Raw genomic sequence first — 23,544 nt, forward strand, 5'->3', positions numbered from 1 at the left:
TCAACAGAACAAAACTACGCGTAAAAAACACGCTGTTTTGTGTTGTTTGGTTGGAATACTGGTGTGCGACCAAGTAAAAAGTGTGCGGCAAAGTAAGTGAATGCAGCAATTAGCAGCTTTCTGTACTATAATCAGTGCAAGGAAGCCCACTTTGTCAGGTGACTGTAGGAAAATAACTATTAAAACAGTATAGACTATGATGTTAGTGATGCCACACAAACTGGGGAAATGCATAGTGTGACACAAACGTTTTACATAGGCTACTTAAAAACTATACAATAAAATAGCAAAGGCAATTATGTGAATGGGTATAAAACTATACAGTACTCATGTGATAAAATCATGTTTATTAACAAGATGGTTTCAAATCGTCATCCATTCCTGAATGAAAGCTGTTTCTGAAAAAAAACAATCACATTAAATTAGGCTATTCAAAAAGCTTTAAATTGGGGCTTTTTATTATATCCTTATGATACAAAAAGGATAAGGGATTTTAGTACGGAGATTGTTTATTTTAAATTAACAATTTGTAAATGTAAAGGCGTAAATAAACGTTAATACTGCTATCTAAAATGTTGACCATAGGAAGGTCGGTATTTTATGCCAAGTGCGAATAGAGATGAGTGTAGGATGAGTGGCGCGATCTTGTAGTTTTGTAACTGACTAAGGCCGACATGTACCTTAGAAAGGACTATTATTATATTTAGCTAGGCCTTTGCTTATTAAAAAATGTTTGGTAAAATTAATTAAATTTAGTTTAAACAATGCTCTTTGTTATTCCCGTATAATTGTTATGTATATTTTGGAAACAAATTGCTACAGTTTTGTACGAGGTAACAATTAAACATTCATATATAGTATTAATTTCTTTTACATACGCCCGTTTTTTAAAGTAGCTGTTTCAGTTCAGTACTTAAAATTGAAAAGTTTCACATAACAGCACTGTTTACTTTCATAACAGCATAGTTTTACTCATAACAACACGGGTAACGGACCAATGAGGTTCAAGGTTTGAGAGAGAAGCAGTACAATTTTTGTGATTCGACCTTCAACTCAGCTGTTCAGGCCAATTTAATTGTTGATTGGTGCAATTAGTGTTTGATACAATGTTTCGTTGCATCACTATCAGCGGCAGTGAGAGGTTATATACGAAAACATAACCTCTCTTAGAAGTTATGAGTAGTGATTTTTAGTAATTAAAACACTGTCTTAGGAAAAGTAGTGTACGCAACTCACATAAATAGTGTTAACGACACTCGTTGAAGTGTTAAAGACACTCGCCAAGGGTCGTACTTTAAATTTTGTACTAGTTTCGTTAATACTATCTTTACGCAATCGTTGCGTAAACTACTGTGAAAAATTCCAATTAAAACAAATGCATAATTAACATTACAACTAATTGTTGTAAATGTTGAAATTTTGTATGTTCAAATAATATCCAAACCATTTCAAATGCATCATACTATTTACCTAGTTGTTGAAGATTTTGGAAAATAATATTGTTACCGCCATGCAACATTTTGGTTTGCATTAATGCAAGTTTTTATGACAATGTGTACCCATGAAACCGTACCATATGGCATATTACTGAAAGATTAAACCAATGCTAATGTGGCATTAAAGTGTCACATTCTATGACTATTACATTCTATGACTAAGGTACCTACCAAAGCTAACTGCATATACGATCGGCTTTTAGGCCTTCGAAGTATACGTTATAGATGTTACACCCATCTTTCCTGCGCACAGTGATCTCGTGTCTACCGTCCTCCTTTTTCGGCATCACATAATTCCATACGCTGTCACCACATGTATCCAAGGTCATCAACAAAACGAACTCGTTTTGATAATACAAAAGCCCATAGCCGATGGATTCATAGCAATGAAGGTAGTAGCTTAAATCAACAATATTGTAGATGGCATTCAACTCTTTGTACTTTATTCTCGAGTATGTTAGCACTTTATAATTTGTCCCATCTATTTCGGGAATGATTTCTTTAATTGCTTCATTCGTCGTTCGCAGTGCATTACGGACAGTGACGCTTGTGACTAGAACAATCATAACATTATTAATTAATGTTTCCAAACCGTAATATTTAATAATAGCTTATATTATTTTAAATAATTATTAATCTATTCTGTTGTGTATTTTCCCCTGAGTGTGATTTTTTTACGTTGTATCAGTAGTACATTTTAGACGTATTGTCTTTAAGACGTAATTTTTTAAATATTGTAATTAACCACGATGAGAAGGCTCCAAAGAACATGCTGTGAAGGAATTACATAACTGGTTGGAATCGTATTTAATCATTCATCCTTGCTAAACATTTATGCTGACATATGATGCCTAAATCAGTGAAAGAAGGCGTCAATGTGAAAATAGTCACGTTTAACTCAAATTAGAATAACATAACGTAGTACTTATTTTCATCATAATAAAGTTACAGCTAACTTCAAGTATATAATTATAATCAACTAGCCACTATACCCGTGCCTTGCAACGGGGTCAAGATGCAGGAGAGATCATTTTGGTTCATATCTGAACCAAAATTGGAATATAATGGCAAGCAGCTTAAGAACGCTATGGAGAACAATTATAAGGTTCCCTAGATCTGCTATATGTGGATAGTCTTTAATTAATTTTAGAGTTTTATAGAATTTTATTAATTCATTTCAAAAAGGTCTTTTCTGAGCGACCACCGACATTCCACACCACCAATGGTGGTAAAGCGACGTTCAATATGATTAGGGTTTAAGAAAGATTTATCTATACTATTGTTCTAGTCAAACTAAGAGATTAGAAAAATACAAAACACAACATACCTGGGGACTTGCCAGAGCTAGGTTGACCCTACAAATTACAATAAATGAAAATAAGCTAACAAAACTTTACTTACACTATAGTTTGAAAATTCTCCCTTGTATCTTTATCATTTTAGGGATTAGCTGAACACATTTTAAAGTTAAGTTTTAGTTTGCTTATTAATGTCTCTTACATGATTTTAGGTCATTTAAATAGGTAAACCATTGGCCACTACCAACGTTAGAAGTACAAAATTTTGAAGAAAACGAATGTTTACACATTTAAAGTAAACAAAACCATGGTATTCCGAGTAAACATAAGTTGAGTATTTCGCTTTAACATGTTTAACAGGTTTGAGACCCTCCTGTGATAGATAGACTGAAATAACTACTGAAGTACAATGCGTTAGAGTTTAGAATAGATTTATTGGTCATTCAGTAATTCCACTATAATTACAATAGACTTCGTCAAGTGTAAACAATAGATAAAAAACAATAGATAGTCATAAAGAGACAAGAGACATAAATAATAATCTCTACCTACATTAAAAATCACAGCCTCTTATCTCTAAATAAGAGGCTGTGGTTTTATTATTAACATTTTATCATCATATCATTTACTTTGTTCTGAACTGTCAATAGATCCCTTCTCGTGTCTAAATAATAAAAAAGTACATTTGTTATTTTTTCAGGTATGGAAACCTCAATAAATTTTTATTTAGCCTTCATTCAGTCTATATTTGATTAAGGAATAACAGCCTATGGCTGTGATTATAGTAATATTTGAAAGCCATTAACAATTACTGATAACAAGGTAACTTTCGGCAGGTATCAGTTCTAACCCTTTGGCAGTTTATTTACAATTGAAAGAACTTTCTTGACTTTTATTAATTGTTCATCTAAAATTTTACTTTGTATACATAGTCAAAAATAATATCATAAGCTATTCACAAAATCCGATAATCTCTTTACTTTGTGATGATTAAGTTTTGAAATAAATTCAGCCATTAAAATATAATTTTTTTATCATTCTGGTTGGTTACAATTAGAAATAAATCAATATTCTTATTTGATTTATTCATACATTTTCAGTTAATACTAAAATATGCACATTTAATTACCAATTATTGATTGAAATGGGGACCCCCAGCTAGGATCTTAACTAAAACATTAGTAAAGGAAGACTGTATGTAATTGAGTGTAACTTTATATCTGACTAAGACCATCTGTTTCATTAGACAGGGAACTTTTACAAAGGGCCATTAACTATCAAAGACAGCAGGGTTCAGTTTTGAACAACCAAAGCTAACTCTTCTCAAGATAGATTTGGGGATCGTTTGATTCCTAGGTTACACTCTAACCACTCGGCAATCCAGCCATTAAAACAACCCTGATTTCATTTCAATCAACCGTTATTTTTTACAAATTAGTATAGTTACATATACAAATACTATACATATTAAATAATAAACATACCAGAGTCAAGCTGCAACTTTTAGTTTCAGGGGAACGGGTTTCATATCGCTTATATACAATGCACTTGTTCATCTGCACCTTGAGCTCGTTCCTCTTCTCCACCTTTATATATTGCTTAACATCCGAATCACATTTGACCAGTTCCATATTTAACACATGAGTGTTGTACCAGAACAACAATCCCTTTAAGGATGTTCCTTGGTAATAGCATTCAAGTTCAAGATTTGCATTGACTTTCAAAGGTGTTGTTGGTGGGCAATTCAATTTCTTTTTTGCTTCATTCTTGTTTAGAAAAGGAGGCAGGGGGATATTTGCGCTCAAGACTAGAAGCATAAAATATGATAAAACAAAAATACATGTTCTGTTTTATATAGGTATATTTTAGGCTAGGGGTTTTCAAACATTTTTATGTAATGCACCATTTGACTATAGCTAAAACTACTTTGTTTTATATATTAAGGCTTTATTCAAAACAAGTGAAACGAGAGAATACTATATACACTCTTTTCTATTTTAAAATGAGAGTATGAATCGTATAGATAATCTTATGAGTGAGAAGCAATTCTTTCTCAGAAACCGTATTGATGATTTCCTCCATACTTGGGGCATATATGTTTTACTTCAAAAGTACAATCCTTTGCTAAAACACGAATTTAACCTTTTAAAATTTGACATGGGCCGTAAGGTTGGTCATTAAGGTTTGCAAAATTATAAAAAAATTGCAAGCTACATAATCGTAAAGTATATTTTTTGTTGTCAAGCCTAATGCCATTTATTACAACTGAATTATTTTATTGATACGAAAATCTAGTATTTAACTAATGTAAATGAAAATTAAAACAAAAAACATTTTCAGTTATCAATTATTGAGGTGGGGAGGCCACCTAGGTGAGTTTAAGGATTTTAACCCAAACATGACTGAAGGATGGTTGTAGAATGGTGAGAGATCTGTGTAGCTTTGTTACTCGCCATGATCAGCTGTTCATTAACCAGGACCATTTTTTTAAAGCCCAGTGATCAGGAGCAGCTCCCAAAAAGCTATCAAAACATCAAAAAGCCATTGACTTTTCTCAGGATTGAACCAGTGACATTTTGATTGTTAGGCAAGCACTATTACCATTTGGCTACCCAGCCAATCTATAATCTACGCTCTTGAAATTCTTGTTTCAGCTTGATCGAGACAATGTGTTGGTGAATGGAAGTATACGCCGAATTGAATGTCACAATCCAAGCGCATTAAAATTAGAACTTTTTTGTAGTATCGGAGAAGAGAATATTTTTCTATCTGGATAAGTTACAGTACGTAGACTGTTTTTTAGACTGCTGCTCGGTGGACTTTGAGAATATTTGGTTGGAGATTAATTAAATGGTTTTTGTTGCTGATTAATGTTAGTAAACGTCCTTGGCCCTTTTTGTTAGTCTAACAACATTCAAATGCTCTCTTTTTGAGTTCGAGTTCTGATTTGTAAATTCATATTATTTTTTTACTTAGCTGAATAATTATCGGATTAACTTCTCTAAAAAGTCTGCAGTAAATTCCAATTTTCCAGCTTGATGACTTTTCAAATCATTAACACATTTCAACATACCAATTGATACAAATACAATCTAGTTTCCGTAAACCACTATTAATTTGCCAAAATATCGACTCAGCTCATATCGTCAATGTGCCCAGATACACCAGTATAATTTTGTAGAAGATTTTCCAATGTTTGAATACATGGCAATTATCTCATGAAAATATAATGATCCGTCTTGAATAATATGATAAAATATAGATAAAAGTGGAAAAAAAATTATAATTCAGTACACTAAAGCATTATTGTATGTATAATGGTTTTAGAGACGATTTATAATGATTTTAATCAATGATTACTATGTTTTTCTTATCGGGGATAAATAAGTTGTGGATTTTGTTTGTTGGTAGATTTCTTTTTGGTAAGATCTGGCTTTTATTATTTTATACTTTGCTATGAACATGTAAATAAAAGTATCTAGTAAAAAATGGATTCGTTGTACATTCTACATCATATCATGGAGCTCCTAAACAAGTAAGTTTTGGGCGAAAATGCAAAGAGTAAATAAGTCTCAAAGTTGCATCTAAATTCTTTATATACCATGAAATAAAAAACAAATATTAATTTAACTGTCTCAAAAATGGCAGTAAATAGTAAATTTGAATATAGAAAAACTGTGTATTGTATGACTTTTAAGAATGCAGATGCAATTTTAATTCCTATTTACTCTTGGCATTTTCGCCATAAACTTCCTCTTTTAGGAGCTACATGATGCAGAATGTACACTGCAAGTAATTATTATTTTCTAAAAAAAAAATCATAAAATAGGCTACAGGGTCTTCCATAAGACAAATTAAAGTTGGTGGCCATATTGAAAAATGTTAGGAAATTAAAAAATTGAAATACATACCTAAAAGCAACATACATTAGGCTGAACACAATGTATAGATAAGTGAATTCGTTCTTATAATGCTATAAATCGTCTCAAATGGAGCAAGTGAGCTGGTCTAATCAAATCTAATCAAAATATCGGTATTCATCTGTACATAGGCCACATACAAGAATTGTGTTTTCAGATATGAAATATTCTATACAAAAGATAACCGACTAATTTTGATGAAAACCCAACTCGAAATTGTACAAGAAGAAATTCCCCAAAAAGCACTGCTTCATGAGAATGAGTAATTTATTTTCCTCAGTAATTTTTCGAATTCTAAGTATTTTAAGGGAAGGAAAACCATGCAAACACAAAGTGCAAAAACATTCATTGAGACAGCTCAAGAATGTGCCTGTAATGAATACAACATAATGCCAATAGATTTTAATTATATATAACCTTTTTTATGTGTAAGGAAACAATCATACTCATGATCATTTCGAGCAAAGCTCGGATCTATAGTAATAAAATATAAAACTGAAACCTACCTGGAGAAGCGCCTTCGACGAAAGAAACTTTTGTTAAAACCTACAAATAAGTAACCAAATTTAAACACACTTTTAAAAATTAACTTGTGCTAAATATCAAAGCCTCCGTTTTCACTGAATATGTTAAAGTGACATGGATTTATTGTTTATAGTCCAGTCAAGGAATGAGGTGTAGAGTGCGTGAGCAGGTAACTAAGCGATTCCTTCAGAAACTTGTTCAGGGGGCTTAGGGTGTTAACATACCAAAAGTCCTGACTCCTAGGTGGTGAGCCAGGGGGTGGAGGGGGGAAAAAGGGGGGAAAAGGTACGCATTTTGGGTTTTTTGATTATATCTCGAAAACTATCAACTTTTTGTATACTATAGTAAATTATAAAATTGAAGAAGATTAAATTTTCTACAAGAAAAGTATATAATGTGTTTATTTTGGTTCAACAGATTACGAGTTATAACTTATTTAATTGATATCTTATTAAAATACTCCTTCCATAAGAAATACATGTAAATTAGTATGCGAAATGGGGCGAATCCTATCCGCCCAAAGGAAATATAAATGATATTCTGGAAATCTTGACAAAATTTCCAGTAATTTGACACTTTAATCATTAAAATTGATCCAAAATTAAGGCGAGGGCGAGGTAACAAAATGTCGAGTTTTGGCGTTTTTTTAATGGAAATATAAAAAAAACCTTAAATCATCCCATTTTTAAACGCTCACCCTGGCTTTAATTTTTGACAAAATTTCATGATTAAAGTGTCAAATTACTGGAAATTTTGTCAAGATTTCCAGAATATCAGTTATATTTCCTTTGGGCGGATAGGATTCGCCCCATTTCGCATACTAATTTACATGTATTTCTTATGGAAGGAGTATTTTAATAAGATATCAATTAAATAAGTTATAACTCGTAATCTGTTGAACCAAAATAAACACATTATATACTTTTCTTGTAGAAAATTTAATCTTCTTCAATTTTATAATTTACTATAGTATACAAAAAGTTGATAGTTTTCGATATATAATCAAAAAACCCAAAATGCGTACCTTTTCCCCCCCTTTTTCCCCCCTCCACCCCCTGGCTCACCACCTAGGAGTCAGGACTTTTGGTATGTTAACACCCTAAGCCCCCTGAACAAGTTTCTGAAGGAATCGCTTAGTTACCTGCTCACGCAGTCTACACCTACTTTTGGATCATTCATTGACTGGACTATTAGTAAAACATAGAACTTTCAAAACGTATTGGATTTTATTTTAAACCTTGGTAAGCTGAAAGGAATGTCCGATCTTTGTCTCAAAATTGTTCTAATCTGCTTGATAAAACTTTTTTTATTTAGCATTTCTCTAAACATGCAAGATAATTCTTTACTATTTTATTATTTTTAACGGCATAATTGGTTAACCCTTGACTTCTTCTGGAACACCATTGGAACCGAAAAAAAAGTGTTTTTAGCATTAGGAGTAGTTTATTTTTATTTTAGAATTTGACCTTATTCACTGAAAAGATCATTGATATTATGATGTTTCTTTTACTTTAAATAGCTTTCATATTATGTGCTTCAGTTACTTTATCGAAACTGTTTCTACTGTCATAGAAAGTAAAATATACACTATTTAACAACGTTAGATAGAGGCATTTAGCCACAATTTATTGCTATTACTAATTTACTTACCACAAAAAGAAAGATTATAGAAACACATATTGATATGTTACATTGGACCATGTTTGGAGCTAGACTGATAGGTTGGTTACGAGATAATTATTAACAGTTGTTCAACAGCTGTTTGGAGGTGAACCTTGCATATTTTACGAAGTTTCACTGTCGCTTATTCTTACCAATGTAAAAAATAACGAATATTTTCTTTCAGTGGATTTAAGACTCATCAATGATAATGAAAAAGTAACACATTTTTGGTTGACATAGAATCTAATAAACATAACAATATTCAAACAAACTAGGAAATTCAAAACATTGAACTTGCTATTACTTTTTAGTAATTATAATTTCAAATTTACCATACAAACTTTCAACAGAAAAATTACAATATGAATACCAAAAAGTGGATCAAACAATTAATTAATTAGTACAATCAATTAATTAAAAGCAATTATTTTATTAAAAAAATATATATTCACTAGGTTAGTAGATTTGATGTAATCCATTTTTACAAGCTGTACTTTGTTTACTCTAATATTGCAATAGTTTATATTATTAAAATGTAAATAAGAATCCTTCTTTGACAATACTTTATTGACAAGTGTGTGTAAACGTCAGATATGAATAGTAAAAATGTTACCATTCCAGTAAAAACTTCATGCAAATATTCTACAACAAACTATGCTATCCTACTAATATTATAAATGAGAAAGTTTGGATGTATGGATGCATGTTTGTGACAAGTGAACGCGAAAAATACTGGTCGGATTGGGCTGAAATTTGGCATGATGATAGCTCACATTCCCGATTAACATATAGGCATATTCTCATTTCAAAAATCCTTTCGGGCTCCGCCCCAGTGGCTCTGGAGTTTCCCGTGTTAACCTTATGAGAAATGGAATTATTGAATCTTAACAGCTGTTTCAATTAAACAAGTTGGTTCTGTTCTATCATAGACAAAAAGAATGGTTCTATGATGTTCAATAGCATTAAAGTTACAAGGATTACCAACAATGTGAACGAGCTAATCTTAAAAATGAACGAGCATTTGACAAAGGACAGGACGACGTCTGTCGGGCCAGCTAGTAGTTTTATATTTCCTCATACTGCAGCAGCCGTTAATACTACATGCGTTTAAAAATAGATTAAGTTTAAGGTTAAATATTAATCAGCTGTTCTCTGTCACAACAATAAAACTATTGTGACTACAGATAGTCAAATCTATTTGTTTATGCTACGGATAAAGGTATGCACACATTCCATTTTACAAATTAAAACCCGTTTAAAAACTATGTCACGACATTGATATACTCGTAGTGTTCGTACACTACGTCATCGTTAGGTGTGTTCATAGTGTGGATTTTCTATGATTCAACATCAGATTTTACTCTTGTTGTTTTTTTTGTTTTTCTCGCAGTTTTCTCTTGTTTGGTACACAATCTATCAGAGCACAAATATTACGAATAAAACAAATCCATCAATTTACTAAGCATATTACTATTCAAAAGTCGTATTATCAAATTATAGTAAAATGAAATATTCGACGCTATTCACTCAGATGTAAAGGTATTTCATTCAGAAGCGATTCCTGAATTACCATCAATTTGTCTCATGAATGTTACATGAAGGAAAATTACAATTTGAGTTTTGAACTGAAGTTTGAGATCAATTTTGTATAATTTATTGCTACACGCCTCGTTTTTGTTTGTAAAATTATGAAAATCAATTCAAATTGCCATAAATTAATAATTTCGTTGGTTTAGGTAATTTCGTGTAAAATGTATTAGGCTACCTTTCGTTTTAATCATAACAAGGGAAATGCTGTGTGATTGTGCATTTATGCTTTTAACATTGCATTTCACGAAGGAGTTTTTTTTTAAGAGAGCAAAAGGATGTTTTACATATTAACGAAAAAAATGCAAACAAAATGTAAAAAGATAAAAAAATTTATGTAAAAATATAATAATTGAAATACTGAAAACAAACTATGTACGTTTTGTCTGTAAAACCTTAATTTTCTGCTTGAACTGGGTCTAGTTTCGGAAAATTTTCATATTTTAGTTGCAAATGGATCACCTAACTGAATTAATAATAATTAAAAAAAACTTAATTTGATGAATGGTTCATTTGAAGGCACTGTACTGAGTGTGAAAAAAGGAATATCTCTTGATTCCGATTCCTGCAGTTCTTACACCGCAGAATACAACACTCACCAGTACACAAGTAAACATCCTGATAATAGCAGGAGCTTTAATGTCCTTCTTTCATACTCCTGTATTTAACTCTAACCAAACAAATACAAGCCAAAAACCAATTATATTACATTATGATTAATATTAGTTACAGAAATACATGAATGGCACGAGATCCGCTCTGTAATTATAGTAAATGTACTACTAAAAGAATGACTTATTTTGAATGATTTATTTTTGATACTACAGTTCATCCTGTTGTTTATTTTTCTTGTTACAGAGTCTATCATATTGTTATTTTATTCAAGTATTGATATGTTTTTCACCAACATTGCTTTGCCTGTGGTAAATGGATCGGTTACGAGTTGTAGCATGATGCATGATTATTTACTGTCTCGCTATCATTATTATTCTATCTTGTAATACTGGTTTTGTTTTTGAAAGTCTCTTGTACTATTACATTGTTCTGTTAGTTATTTATTTAACATTATCTTGAGGATGTCTTGTTTTGTCTTGTTCTTGAAATCTTGTTGTTTCCAGTTTTCTTCACTGTTTATGTACTGACCAGTCATTTGTAAAAAGACACTCTTTATTTTTTGTAAAAGTGTTGTATCCGTTAATAAATATATAAAATAAATAGATTACATTATTCCTTACCTTCTAAAGTAGAAGAAATTAGTCAAGATTGAATTTTTTGTCCTAGTTGTGTCATAGGGCGTGTGTTAAAATAATTGAAAATATATTTATTTTTTTATTTCCTGGTTGAAATCCTGAACTATTAATATTTAAAAAATACGCTCAAAAAAACGTAAATTTGAGTTGCCAATACATTTGCACTAAGCACTTTTTATTTGTTTACGATTATAATTATTGCAGAATAAATTTGAATCTATGGTAGAATACTTTCTAAAAGTCGATCCTATTGGTGGAATACCAAAAGTTCATACAAATATTCAGGAAAAACATTTTAACTAAAATAGAAAATTAATTAAATTACTTATTGCTTGGCTAAAAATCATTGTCGATTTAAAATAGCCTCAATAAGAATATGATGTAATAAATGTCAAAAATCATAACGCAAATTTTTCTAAAAGCCATGATAAAACCAAAGTCCACGTTCAAAAGTACTTTTCAAATACTGTTCGTTATCTGTTAATTTTAATTAAACTAGACGTAAATTTGTAATTCATTCGCTTATGTTCACCTAACCAAAAATATCGTAAGCTTAATTCTTAGAAGAAGAAGCTTCACAAGCTAGAAGCCTTTTTAAAGGCTTTGTCCTATTAGAGTTCGTATCTTAGCTTTACCTTTAGAATAAACATTTTCAGTCACTTTAGTTAATTAACTAAATATTTCTAGAGTCAACAAAGTATTAAGAGAGCCATATTCGATAAACACTAAAGTTCAATGTAATTTTGCCCCAAATAATATTATGGCGTTCTATAAGAGATTTGGCTATTGCCTAAAGAGGCGGTCTAGGAATTGTTATCCATGAGACCACAAAGGAAACGAGGTTTTCATGTCTTTTCGGGATCTGGTAATTGATCCCGTACTTAATTGATGGATCGCCCAAAAATTACTCGACAAAAAATAACATAATATATCTCGACTACTTAAAATTTAAAATCCTGAAATGACTTGAAAACTTTGTTTTTACTAACCATTTTGGAAAATGACCGTAATATCTTTAAAACAACACCGACACAGAAACTACTAACTTTTACTATTAGCAAAAAAATCACTTTAATATTTTGGTAATGTTCAACTACATTACCAGATTATTTTAAAGCATTACTCTATTTTTATCAAAAAATCAGAACTTACTTGATAACATGGAAATCCACAAATTTTGGATTTTTCCAAACATATGAATATTAAAATGTCTCCTTGGTTTAATTTGGACAACCGTAGCTGCCAACTAGTTGTAGCAAAGATGACTCGGATAAGAATTATCAATAGTGGAACTGAATTTAACTCAATATCTTCTAGAAATGTAATGCTTTTAGTGTAAATCTGATCAAGCAAATTAACATTATCTTAGCCAGCAGGTTTGCTGCGTCGAGGGTTTTTATATATTGTTTAGACATAAATTAGTATATTCCACCTCAGGTTAGATTTGAGCTAGTTACTTCATACTTTAAATTAAATCATGCATCTTGCGAAGTCTCTTTCATTCATTAAATTGTATGGTAAACAAGATCAAAGAGGCATATATATTCAATAGTTGATAATAGACCGTTAGAATCTATTGAATCTCATACTGTAATGGATATAGTTATTAGCAATAACGCGGCGGAAATTAATTCGTTTAATAACAGCAAGGGTCTTTAATGGACCAATATACTGGCTTGTATAATACTCAACCTGTAAAGGTTTAATGAAATTGCCAATTTATGTGTAAGGTGCAGCTATGAAATGCAATTTCTCTTGTTTTTAAGGAAAAGAATAATTGATGTGGTTTTAAGAGAAAAGAAATATCTCCTTCAATGTTAGTCCTATGATTTTATTGTTTTAAACAGCCAAATGTTAGCACTTCATATATGTAGAGGTTTTTGGTGAATGCAGGGATTTGAACCACTTACTTTGGAGGAGATGACCAACTCTACAAGATACCAGAACTGGTACCTGAAATTAATTGGTACTGGTGGTAGAAGGAATAGGTAGTGTCAGTGAGATGGTGTAGCACTTCTTAGGTGTCGAATCGTTTTTTAATAGCTGCTCATAAAGGTTACCTAGTATAAACTATACCTAACTCTACTTTCTATATCTAGTTGTTAATAATGGTAGACCTCACTTAACCGACGCCGGATAAACCGTCATTGCTCAGATTGAAGGCCTGTGTTCGGGAGGCATTAAATTTTAGTATAACCTCCCTCAAAATTGTCACAAATTCGTTTTACCTACCTATTTAGGAATCCAGGGGCTTGCGTCCCTATCCTCACCGCAGTAAGAATAAAAAAACATTGTAAAGACAGATTCAGGGTTGTGGAAAAAAGTATCAAAAGCAGAGATCTCATGGATATTTTAAAATATAATGTATGTTTACATAGTATCCTGAGTCCTATAAAATAACCTTTTCGGTTTGCACCTTGAAATTTGTCTTCAAGTACAACCAGCTATTATATTGATGCAACAACTTTAGCCTCCCTAATTACGAATTGGTTTCACACACTCTTTTCAGCAATCTAGGAGATCAACTATATTTACCGAAGTAATAATAGGCCTACATAACATTGTGAACACATGTTCATTTTTGTTGTTTGACATTAAAAATCAAAATCGCGATAAATCACGGACATTCTAAATATTGTTCAGAATTTGGATTCCACAATTTTATTTTACAATTTCCTTTCACGATTTCAAATTTATTTCACAATTTTTATTTTACAATTCATTTTACATGATTTAACAATTTCATTTCACAATTACCATTTCCAATTTCATTTCAAAATTTCAAATTCACATTTTTAGATTTCACAATTTCATTTTACAATTTTATTTTACAATTTCATTTCACAATTTTTATTTCACAATATAATTTCAAAATTTCAAATTTACAATAAATTTTATTTATTAATTTAATTTTTAAATTTGGATTATACAATTTTATTTTACAATTTTATTTCACAATTTTTTGTTGTGAAATCAATTGTTAAATAAAATAAAATTGAAATTTTGAAATGAAATTGTGGAATCCAAATCCAGAAATGAAATTGTAAAACGAAATTGTGAAATCAAAATTGTAAAATGAAATTGTAAAATGAATTGTGACACCAAAATTTAAAATTTTGAATTTCATATCAGAATTTAGGTTCCAAAATGCCATTTCACAATTTTAATTTCATAATTTCCTTTCACAATTTAATTTTAAATTTTTTATTTTTATTTGGATTCCACAATTTAATTTTACAATTTCCTTTCACAAATCCAATTTCACAATTTCAATTTCACAATGTCAATTCCAAAATTTTTATTTCACAATTTCCATTTCACAATTTCGGTACACAATTTCAATTTCACAAGTTTAGTAAACGATTTCATTTCACACTTTTGATTTCAAAATTTTGATTTCACAATTTCATTTTACAATTTTGATTTTACAATTTCATTTCAAAATTTGGAATTTACAATTTTGTTTTACAATTTCGTTTTAAAATGTGGATTCCACAATTTTATTTTACAATTCCCTTTCACAATTTTTGTTGTGAAATGAATTGTTAAAAACAACTGTGAAATAAAATTGAAATTGTGAAATAAAATAGCAAAAGGAGGAATCAAAAGTGTGAAATGAAATAGTCCACAATTTCAATTTCACAATTTCCGTAATGATTTCATTTCACACTTTTGATTTTACAAATTCATTTCACAATTTAGATTTTACAAATTCATTTCACAATTTAGATTTCACAATTTAATTTTACAATTTTATTTTACAATTTCATTTCACAATTTAGATTTCACAATATCATATCAAAATATCAAATTCACAATTTTATTTATTAATTTAATTTTTAAATTTGGATTTTACAATTTTATTTTACAATGTCATTTCACAATTTTTTGTTGTGAAATGAATTGTTAAATAAAATAACATTGAAATTTTGAAAAGGAAATTGTGGAAACCAAATCCAGAAATCAAAATTGCGAAATGAAATTGTAAAATGATATCGTTGACTGAAATTGTGAAATTGAAATTGTGGACCGAAATTGTGAAATGAAATTGTGAAAAGGAAATTGTTAAATAAAAGTCGTGGAATTGACATTGTAAAATTGAAATTGAAAATAGTGAAATTGAAATTGGGAAATTCTATTTTGTGAAATTGGATTTCTGAAATTAAATTGTAAAATTTAATTGTGGAATAAAAAAAATTAAAATGAAATTGTTAAATGAAATTATGAAATTGAAATTGTGAAATGGCATTTTGGAATACAAATTCTCAAATGAAATTTTAAATTTTAAATTTGAAATTGTGAAACGAAATTGTGATATTGGAAATGTGAAATTGGAATGTGAAATGAAATTGTGGAATTGAAATTGGTATGGTGAAATGAAATTGTGTAATCAAAAGTGTAAAATGAAATTGTGGAATTGACATTGTGTAATTGAAATTGAAATTGTGAAATGAAATTGTGGAATCCAAATTCTGAAAAGAAGTTGTGAAATGGAATCGTGAAATTGAAATTGTGAAATGGAAATTATGAAATGAAATTATAAAAAGTAATTGTGAAATGAAATTGTAATATGGAATTGTTAAATTGAAATTGTGGAATCGAAATTGCTAAATTGAAATTGTAAACTGAAATTGTAAAATTGAAATTGTGAAATGAAATTGTAAAATTAAAATTGGAAATGGATATTGTTAAATTGAAATTTTGAAATTGAAACTGTGAAATTGAAATTGTGAAATAAAATTGTGGAATCGAAAGTTGTGTTATTGTTAGAATGCAATTGTGAATTCGAAGTTGTGAAATTGAAATTTTGGAATCGAAATTGTGAAATTTAATTGTAGAATTGAAATTGAAATTAAATTGAAAAGTTTGTGAACTTAGAAGTTTCGGAACCGATTTAGTTAAAATGCAAACTATCAACTCCGAATGAGAAGATCGGAAATATTTCGATAAACTTAAAAGCAAGATACGGATTCTCATTAAACTGGAACACTAGGCCTTTGTGAAAACATACAAATTTTAACACGATAAAAACATTTTTTTCGCCATTTTAAAGTTTCCTAAGAAAAATTTTTTTTAAATAACTAACATTTGATACATAAGTTCCATGTTGATTTGTTAAAAGTACAGTAGCATCTTTGATATCACCAAACAAAATTACTTTTTTTAATATTTATTTAACGACAAAGCTCGCAATAACTATACAATGTGCTGTGTACATTAGGCACAGAGCCAACAGTGTTATTAAGACGGTTTAAGTGTTTCTATATGAAATTAAAACTATAATAATGCATACTTATTTAAAATATGCATGAACACACATATAAACATATTTTTAAATGACTTTATGAATAAACAATAAAAAGCAATATTTACATGCCATAGCGTTACACTTTCAAAAAAAAAAAAAAAAAAAAAAAAAAAAAAAAAAAAAAAAAAAAAACACAAGGATCTCCTTAATAGAAAAACTAGTAACTTTCACGTTTTAAACAATGACGAAAAATCCACTAATCATTATTCTACACTTTTTTATTCGAAATTTGCACTAAAAAGATTGGCGTCTCCTCAATCGTCCAACTAACAGTAAACTCCATACAACATTTATTTGAAGGACTTTAAAGATTCATCGTAAACATTTTCATTCTACTACTTACTACTGTTATATTTATACTATTTACAAACTAAACCAATGTTTACAAACATCATCTAACAACAAAACATATTCAAACACAAATAAATCATATGACAAAAATAACAGACTTAATACGCTGCTAATAATATTTTGCTTGTGGCTTTTGGTCTGTAAAAAACGTCATGTAACACTTTTTACCAAACTTTGTTAATCGTCTTAGCACTGTTGACTTTGGTTGATTAAGGTTGGTATTCAATTAATTTTTTCTGTTTGGCTGGCAAAATTTGTACGGTAAACTTTAGAATGGTCAATAGTTGGATTCTGACCTAACTGATGAAGGACTTATACTGTATAAACACTGACATAAAACATAAAGAGCTAATACATTGGGATTAAGCTTTCTAGGGTGAAAATTTAATATTTTTTAATACCTATAAATTTATAATGATACAGTTTTAAGATTTTGCAAGCTGAATTAACTCGATCCACCAATCCTATATTTGGCATTTATACATTTAATACCAAGTCAATGTTTTGTTAAAAACGTAAATTTGTGGAATTCAAGTTAATTATCCATGTTGAAAGAAGATTTATCAATGTATTACATTTTGATGACCATAGAATGGTATTTGTAATTAAAACTATACTTGTAAACAGTATTTTTAAGATTCCCCTTAACCGAATACAGTAATCGAATTTTACCAGGAGTCACCCAACAAGCCACCGAAGTCTCTAAAAACGTAAATATTATTCTCAGATGATGCAATACTCAAATCATTTTTCATTCATCAAACATCAAATCTTGCACAGTAATATAATTGTAATGGATATAATTTCTAAAACTATTTCATTGAGTTAGGTAAAGCAACAGGATATATTCGGCCTGGTGAATTTCAAGTGAATAATTGATTTTAGATTATAAAAATAAGAAAAATGGACGGGTGAAACTATATTATGTCCAAACTATATCAATGATAATTTTTACTGACCCAAATGTTACAAAGGATTTTATTGACTACAAATAGTCATCATGATATAGAATTTTAGAATTGAAAATGACCATTGTTGGTTTATTCAAACTGGATAATTTTATAGACTAAGCAATTGCATTTTTCACACTTGTGCTTTAGACATAACCAGGACAAGTAGCATAAAATATAATACCATCATCGGATATAAAAATGTATATCAAGAATACCCAATTAAAGTAGGAACTCCAGTTAAACCCAGAACGTCCAATTAAAATGTAAATGTATAGTTTTATATTTAGATTCTTTTCAAACGTGGATTTAAATGGAATGAATTTACTTATCTTTAGCAATTCAATAACCAGGTTGCCTCATTTAATTAGATTTAATGACTTTTAAAAATGTTTAAAAAATATAATCATAGAATGTTATTTACAACATAATTTATAACTTGTGAGGAAAACTTGGCGTTTGGCTTCTACGTTCGTAACGACTTACCTGTAAAATTTGCAAGTAGCTTAAAACTTTTAATTTCCCACATGAGTAATCTTCCTAGTTTACAATATAATATTCATAGAAGAGGAATTATTGTTTGTGTTTTACTTAAATATAATATGATTCAATAGTTTTTTTATCAGTATAGATAAATGTTACGTTCCACCCATATCAAAACGTTTATGTCTCTGAAATTAATTGGAATATTTTTTTATTAAAACTACTTTAACCTTACTCATTATTGGCTTTTTGTTGGTTTTATTTATTATTTTATTATTTATTATTTTGCATTTGTTGGTTTTTTCAACCAACAAATGCATTACAATACGATTTTTCGGTCCTTATTTTTACTAGCAAAACTATTTCAGTTAACCCTTTAAGGTAAATTTTTTTTCTTTTTTCGGCGATTATAGATTGCCATTCAAGCAGTCGGGAAAATTCTCTTCTTTGTAATTTTTGACGAAACGGTAAATGTGTATAAGAGAAATGTTAGTCATTGGTTCAGATCAGGTAAGATAAATTGTTCAAAACAAAAAAATGTATCCAAAATTTAAAAAGCTGTGTTTTAGGAGGTTCAAAAAGACTCATGCTCTATCCCAAGAAAAGAAACTAGTCAAATATATGATTTTTGTTTGTAAACCTTATTACCATATTTATCAAAGCTCAGGTCTCAAGGTTCGTAGGTAATGAGGTAAGTTTCTCCCCGAGCCTTATTACATCATATTTACATAAGGAACTCATAAAGGGGATCTCTTTACATGCATTTCTCTAACATGGTGTTCGTGGGACTTTGACACTTACATACATTATTTTTTGGAAATGGTTACTTCACTTTGGAGTTTAAGCTGACAAGTTTATAATTTTAATGATAAAATTGTACGCTGATAAGCATGAAGCGATTACTAAGGTTCCATGTATAACAATTCAAAGTAACATTTCTTTCTTATAACTTCTGGTAGTAGATAAAGGTTAAATAGTGTACCCTAAACCTAATTGATGGATAAACAACCCTGCAACGCACTCTAACTAGAAAACATTCTAGTATTGTAAATGGTCACAATTTTTCATTGGTATTTAAGTTAATGTTTTTTTTTTTATATTTGAAAACCCAATAAGCATTTGTAGTTAAATATGTACAAATATTGAAACCTCTTTGATTGACACATTAGGTCTTCCCACCTCATAACCATAAATAAATCGTTTAGAAACATTATACTTAGTTGTAGTAGTGAATATACAATATACCTTGTTTTACAAAGCAAACCTAAAGGTCGAAAATTAAGCTATTGTCATTTTATTAAGATTCTTTTTTTCACCCAAACGTAAATAGTAAAATAATAGTTAGCTGTTTATTTTATTATTATAATGTCTAATATCTGAACTTAGAGTACATTCCGATACTTATTTTCTTGGGTTATTATTATTTAGTGAAAAGGACCTCATTTAAATAGTAGAAATACCTTAAATAAAAGTCTAGAGGTTTCCACTAAATATTATTGTTTAATTTATCATACTTTTAAAAGTAATTATCAATTAATTGTTTATAGCAAATCAATTTGAACCACTTTTGTTTGAAAAAGCCTAAAAGAATGTCTCTTTGTTTATTTTTTTCTTCTTTGCAACCAAAATTCAATAAAACTATTTAAAACATCTGTCAGCTCACTACAATTATTTTTATTGAACATTTAAGGAAGATGGCGTAAGTTTAAGGAATATTTTAATACCTTTCAAACACCTAACTTTTTCACTACCCAACTAAGCATCACTAATGTTCCTTTTAAATAGTTTTTGACCAGTGATGCGGCTTGCAAACTCGATAATTCTTTAAATTAATTTAATTCCGATAAATATCCCTGTTAAATGCTTGGAATATTTTTAAAGATTCCTTTAATTTATTTTATAAACATAATAATATGATGGAAATAGAGTATCTTACATTTATCACCACCTCGATAAAATATATAGTTAAACTGTGATTAGTTATGAAAGCAATAAAAAAGAAGATAATTTATACTTTCGATAACATAAATTTATATAGGGAAACGGTTATTTTCTTCATTGACAAGAAGTAATTTACTTAGTTGACAGATTGTGTTGATTGTAATTATTAAAAACATTTAAAACACATTTAACAGTTTTTATAAACCTCTCCCTGTTGGTTTATTGAGAATGGTATTAAACAAAAATACATAAGGCATTTTATGATAATATTTTCAAAATAACTCTTTATTCAACCGTCATCTTTAGATTAGCATCTAAACTAAGATCAGCTGTTTCTTTAGCCAAGAGCTTGGTCCAGTTTTGATATTACAAAAAGCGGCTAAAACCTTTAGGAACTCCCGTATCCTATATAATAAACGATTGTTTTACAAGTATTTGGTATTTGCTGACCCATCCTTGAATAAACATTGTGTTTAACAAATAATAGGAAATAAGTTTTGCAAAATTAATTGGAACAATAGCTGAATTTTTAATCCAATCAATTCCAATATGATCTTTATTATTCCAATCGCTGGATGTAAACATTTACTTAACCGAGTCAGCAGTTCATCGCCCGTTTGCAAACGTTGACTGTCGATGTCATAGCCAAGGTTCGAAGCTTTTTAAATATATTCAATGGCATTTTTGTAAAAACAATCAAGTTGCATTTAATAAAAAATAATATAAAGTATTTAGGCCTACCAAATTATATGTTAAGTGTATGTATATGTAGTTGTACGAAATTATTATACAGTAATTCTTGAAAAAAAAATCCATCAGTTAAACAAATATCCTGTATCATCTGGCCATCTTAGAGATTTTGTTTTTTTTAGACCATCTTAGAGTATAGAGGATGGATATAAAAATATACCCTTTACCATCCATGCTCTATACAATATATGTATAGAGCTGGAACTAGGTCCCAAAGTCTCGGGCTCAAATCCCATTAATCACCAACGGAGTGTATGGAAGTGATAATGCCTCAACCTCTAAGTGTACTCTGAAGTAATGTAGAAATAATGTTGCGATGATAGAGCATAGCTCAGCAAATAATCACATTTTATTAACTTTTGAATTAACAATCACAAAATCCAAAACACAAATACTAGTATATTTCGTATCTAGGTCCGAAAAGAGGGTATTGCCGACTCGAGATAGTTTTTAAGCTCGAGACGAATTCGAGGACTTACGCTATTGTTCACCATACTATACCCTATTACCATTATTCACCACAGTAATAGTGCACACTAATAGTCACTACTACTACAACTTTAAGGTTATGTGAGGAAATAATTTGAGGAATCAGCAAAAATAATGATAAATATTTGCTAGGCAGCGGCGACAATACAACAAGTATATTGTAATGCTATTGATACTGATTATGAATTTAATATGCATAATGTTTAAGTATGTATAATGTGTAAGTAAGCGAACAGCTGGTTTTCGGCCCTTGGGATGTAAAATCCTGCTCGGTCCCCAAATAACGAAGACAGCTGGCATATACATCAATACGTGGATTTCGGCCTCCAATAAACGTTTGTAAACGGCTTGATGTCACAAAACATTATTTCTTTAAAATATTTAATTTTGTGTGAAAAATAAATTTGCTATGAATTAAAATAATAGCTTGCTGCTGGGTTAAGATGAGTAAACATATTTAGGGACTTGTCTAATGGAGTCAACATAGGGGCTAGGTTAATGATGAGGGTGTAGCTAACAAGTTGGTATGTATCTTAAATAATTAACATTGACTAGATTTGTACCATTAACTTTGTTGACTAATATGGGTCTAGTGTATGTTGAAGTCGGACGGATTAAATACTGAATTTATATCGATTATGGCAATGAATATACCCTTAACTTTTAGAGTAATAATGTTTTTAAAGTCGTGCGGACCTAGTGATTAAACTGGAAAATCATGTTTTTTCCTTATTCCGATGACATTGAGAAATAGTACTACCATATCCGATTATGGTAAGGTTACCATGACCTTTAGAGTCAATCTACATGCTTATGTTTTACTTTTTTGTACAGCTTATCATACTTAAAGAAAACATTTAAAGACGGAGTAAAAAATTAAGATATTTATTTTGTGTTATCACATCGAAAATTCATCAAGCAAGTTTAGTTGCAAAACAATTTCAATATCTGAATATCGAAGAGCGTCAACAATATTTTTTAACTCCAATACTTTTCATAAGAAAAAATATCATAGTATTTCTTCTTGGGCCTCGGATGAATTACTTTATACCAAGTTTGATTACATTTACAACTTGAATAATAAGCTGTTTAATTTTGTAAGTAAAATATTTAATTTATCTCATTCAGTTTTATCTTTTCTTTTCGTCAAAGTTTTCTAAGTTCTTATACTGATTGTAAGGGTTGATAGAGAGCAGTTAAAAACCACATAGTAGAGGGTCTGCTCTGTGTATGAAACAGCTAATAAAGGTGTATTCTTAAGTTAAACATTTAAGGTAAAAGCTTTTTGTTATAAAATGTACACAATATATCCATGAGGTCTGCAGAATCAAAGAAATTAATGGAAAATCTTGCCCTTTTTACACTGCAATAGAGTAATAGTACGATACAAGTTTTTAATATACTAGTGAATCCGTTGTTAGAGTTTTGCGTAACTTTAGGATAAAAAATGAAAATAGTAAATAAACACTAAAAGATATATTTCATGTATTATTACTAAACTAATAAAATATTCAGCATCAAAAACAATGTTGAA

At 29.7% G+C, this 23,544-nt stretch overlaps 1 protein-coding gene across 1 annotated transcript; it reads right to left on the bottom strand.

The window, feature by feature from the left end:
• Positions 1-327: 327 nt before the first annotated feature.
• Positions 328-8,940, bottom strand: LOC128997183 (uncharacterized). Its single transcript, XM_054422780.1, has 6 exons — positions 8,890-8,940; positions 7,221-7,260; positions 4,279-4,601; positions 2,824-2,851; positions 1,668-2,049; positions 328-398 (listed from the first exon to the last, which is right to left on the bottom strand). Exons 1-5 carry the CDS (start codon positions 8,938-8,940, stop codon positions 1,673-1,675), a joined length of 819 nt encoding a protein of 272 aa, XP_054278755.1. The 3' UTR covers positions 328-398; positions 1,668-1,672.
• Between the last annotated feature and the right edge of the window lie 14,604 nt (positions 8,941-23,544).

Source organism: Macrosteles quadrilineatus, unplaced genomic scaffold (genome assembly GCF_028750875.1).
Source record: "Macrosteles quadrilineatus isolate MER2022 unplaced genomic scaffold, UCM_ALF_1.0 Scaffold_6__1_contigs__length_79288215, whole genome shotgun sequence".
Classification (NCBI taxonomy): domain Eukaryota; kingdom Metazoa; phylum Arthropoda; class Insecta; order Hemiptera; family Cicadellidae; genus Macrosteles; species Macrosteles quadrilineatus.